This window comes from Punctularia strigosozonata (genome assembly GCF_000264995.1).
Source record: "Punctularia strigosozonata HHB-11173 SS5 unplaced genomic scaffold PUNSTscaffold_81, whole genome shotgun sequence".
NCBI lineage: Eukaryota > Fungi > Basidiomycota > Agaricomycetes > Corticiales > Punctulariaceae > Punctularia > Punctularia strigosozonata.
Window position 1 is genome coordinate 1 of NW_006767513.1, and position 3222 is coordinate 3222.

Consider the following 3222-nt stretch of genomic DNA (forward strand, 5'->3'; position numbering starts at 1 on the left):
AAGCAGTCGGTGCTTTGAGCACTCGCTGCGAACGTGGGCGGCGCAAGGAGCGCACGTCTGACGGTGGTGCAGACGGCTCCGAAACTTCGGGAGGCATGGAGTCGGGAGCTCCAAACGGCACGGGCACGGCGATCTCAAATGGTACGGGCTCGGGGGCTGCAAACGGCAGCGGATCAAACCTGTCAAATGGCGGCGGGTTCAAGTCGTCAAACGGCGGCGGGTTCAAGTCATCAAACGGCGGCGGGTTCAACAAGTCGAACGGTGGTGGATCGAAACCGTCAAAACGGGGTGCGGCGGACGGCGCAGGCTCGGGCGCGGGGGACGGCGCAGGTTCGGGCGCGGGGGACGGCGCAGGTTCGGGTGAGGCGGACGGTGCAGGCTTGGGCGAGGCGGACGGTGCAGGCTCGGGCGCGGGGGACGGCGCAGGTTCGGGTGAGGCGGACGGCGCAGGCTCGGGTGCGGGGGACGACGCAGGCTCAGGCGCGGGGGACGGTGTGGGCTCCAGCTCCGACTCGGACTCAGATCCGTGGCCAGGCATTGAAGACCCGTTGTCGCATGACTTTGTCTTGCCACGGCCCTTCCGAGTTTTCTTGCGGGGTTTGTCCTTCTCTGCATCATCGGTAACAGGGGAAAGTTTCTCCAATGCCTCCTGCCTGGTCATGCCGGATGCAGTGTACTTCGCTACGGCGGCGTGCACCCCTGACCATCCGTTGGCTATAGAAGAAAGTCAGTGTTATTCACTCAGTAATGGAATGGCACGTACGATAACGCTCCGTAGACCACTTGTCCCACACAGCCTGGAATGTCTTCCACTCATTCTCTTGAGCATTGAAGACGTTATCGAGTGTCGATGTCCCCCCATTGGCATAGCTGTTTGTGTAGATGCGTATGAGTGAGACGGGATTCAAAGGGAATGAGAGAATGCGATAGTTACCTATAAGACCTGGGCACCGACCCGTACTTTGGCTCAGGTCCACAAGCGAAGACACAGAACGACCACCGCGTTTCTTGAGACAAAGAATCAAGTATCTTGGTAAGGATGTTGGGAATGCTTTCGCAAAGACTAGGCACTTTTTAGTAATGCGTTGGACGGCCGGTAGACGAGTACATACTGTTGATAGTCAATCTCATTCGTGCATTGGGTGAAGCTCCACACCGGGCGGTTGCTCCGCCGCCTCGCCCTCAATATCATCCTCGTGGTTGTCGGAATCGGAATCGGAATCAGAGTCTTCTCCGGTAGAGCGATGAGCACTCTTCTTATGACGCAGGCTTTCGACTTGCGCCCTAACATCCTCGGACTCTTTACTCAGCCGATCCGCGAGCCATCGTCCACGAAAGGTGATTTCTTTCACGGCAGTAGCGCCTTCCGCAAGTGTGTCACGATATGCGGTGTATGCGGCTTTGAATTCGGCTTTCACTTCGTTGTTGGTGCGGAAATTGATGAGCGTCGAGTAGGTCTGCCAGGCGTGCGGCACACGCGTCCGCTTCTTTTTCTTGCCGTTAACGCGGCATATCTTCAGCAAGAGCTTGCGACCACCCCGGTTGGTACCACCGGTGCGCGTTCTATTAGCGTAGTATCCCCTCATATACTTTTTTTATAAAAAACACGTAAGTAAGACACCCCAACGTGAAAGTAGTAACATACCTTCAGCATCTTGGCCTTCGAGTTTGCTATAGCGACCGCCCGGTTGTTCTTCGCCTTCTTCAGTTCCTTTTGCGTCGGAACGACGGGAAACTTAGCGTGAAACGCGAGCGGAAGGTCGCGCCACAAGTCATAAAAGCCACCAAAGGACTGGCAGTTGATGTAACGAGGGAGCCATGACTCGAGGAAATCTATCTGGGCCGCAGGTAAAGCGTAATTACGGCCCATAGTCTCAAAGAGAGAGAGAAGTAGCGGAAACGTCAAGAGACTCGTGGCGCTCTGGCTGTTCACACGTGCTGTGCACGTGCAGCTGCGGTTGCCTACCTCATATACTTCCGCGCTCGGCCCCGCGTCGACTTGTTTGCCCCCCCACCATGGCCGTCAAGGGCCAGATGCAAGAGGTAGGCTCTTTGTCGTATTGTTGTGCTCTGCTAATATAATTATCAGCTACAGCGCCTAATGGCAAAGATGCGAGATGTGCTGGAAGAATTCGAAAGTAAGTGCCTCTTTCGTCATGGAACATGCGTTAATATAGAAACATTGTTATACTTAGCTTTCGTCGACAAGTATGGCAGCGAAGATCCCGTCCGCATTAGGGAGATTACGACACCGGCTCGCACGGAGACGCCGCTCTCAACCACGACAACTTCCAAAGCCAAGGGCCGAGCGCAAATACGGGCTGCTCTCCCGCCGCCGACTCCGGAAGAAATGCGTGAGATCAACGCTCTTCACACCAACCCTAAGCCCCCATTTGCTTCGCAAGGTGTGAGGCACTCGGCGTTCACCCCGGTGACTTCGGTGACCGACGACGAATCCGACGACCTCCCCCAACAGGTGAGTCATCTCCATGTGCGAAGACTTACAAGGTATACACGTATTAAAGCTCATCTTGCGCTCTTGCAGGTTCGCTCTCCTGGCCGCCTTGCGATGACTCGCTCTCCGCCACCTGTTCCGATTAGCCGCTCCTATACTTCCTTTAGTTCTAGTCAGCCGAAGCCTGCGGCCAATTCATCCGCCACCGCCTCATCCTCGGCCTTTATGACGAAGGCCCAAATACGCGATACGGTACCGCTTGACCTCCGCTGGTACTCGGTCACCGTGGGCTCCAAGATTGGGGTGGTACAAGGATGGTGAGTGATCTGACTTCGCGCCGATCTACTTCACTGATATTAGGTGACATTGAAGGGATCTCGTTCGTGAGGTTGCGTCGTTCCCCGGCTCGAAAAGTGAATTGCACGCAAGCGACGCGCACGCCTGGAAACACTTTTATCAGGTCTTGCTGAAAGGTTCTGTGCGTGTCCTGATTGACGACGCTCTCGTCGAAGTACCCTCGCAGTTCTTGGAGAGCTTTAGGGACTACATGTTTTAGCCGTTGGCTGGCGTCTGCGTCGCTTATGCCCTCGAACCCGTTTCTCGTATATCGATTGTTCCCTGTTGTCGCGCGTATCACATTGCCTACTCAAATACACGATGATTGGCACATAAAACGAATGACATGGCGCCCGTGAGTTTGAGAGATGAGCAAGTACGCACAGCAAATCAAAGCCGATATCGAAACCAGTCCCGGAACCAACGTAAGA

The 3222-nt window shown here is 55.3% G+C and overlaps 2 protein-coding genes across 2 annotated transcripts; one reads left to right on the top strand and one right to left on the bottom strand.

Annotated features, from left to right (window-relative positions):
• Window positions 1-55: 55 nt before the first annotated feature.
• PUNSTDRAFT_48142 (uncharacterized protein) lies at window positions 56-1870 on the bottom strand (the record flags this gene model as incomplete). Its single annotated transcript, XM_007389358.1, has 5 exons — window positions 56-714; window positions 764-870; window positions 935-1007; window positions 1157-1589; window positions 1646-1870. Coding segments are annotated over 5 exons (1497 nt in total), but the record flags the coding sequence as incomplete, so codon positions are not given.
• A 240-nt stretch (window positions 1871-2110) lies between these two features.
• PUNSTDRAFT_48143 (uncharacterized protein) lies at window positions 2111-3011 on the top strand (the record flags this gene model as incomplete). The annotated part of the gene is made up of 4 exons (XM_007389359.1): window positions 2111-2138; window positions 2196-2476; window positions 2546-2772; window positions 2828-3011. 4 exons carry the CDS (start codon window positions 2111-2113, stop codon window positions 3009-3011), a joined length of 720 nt encoding a protein of 239 aa, XP_007389421.1.
• Window positions 3012-3222: the final 211 nt, after the last annotated feature.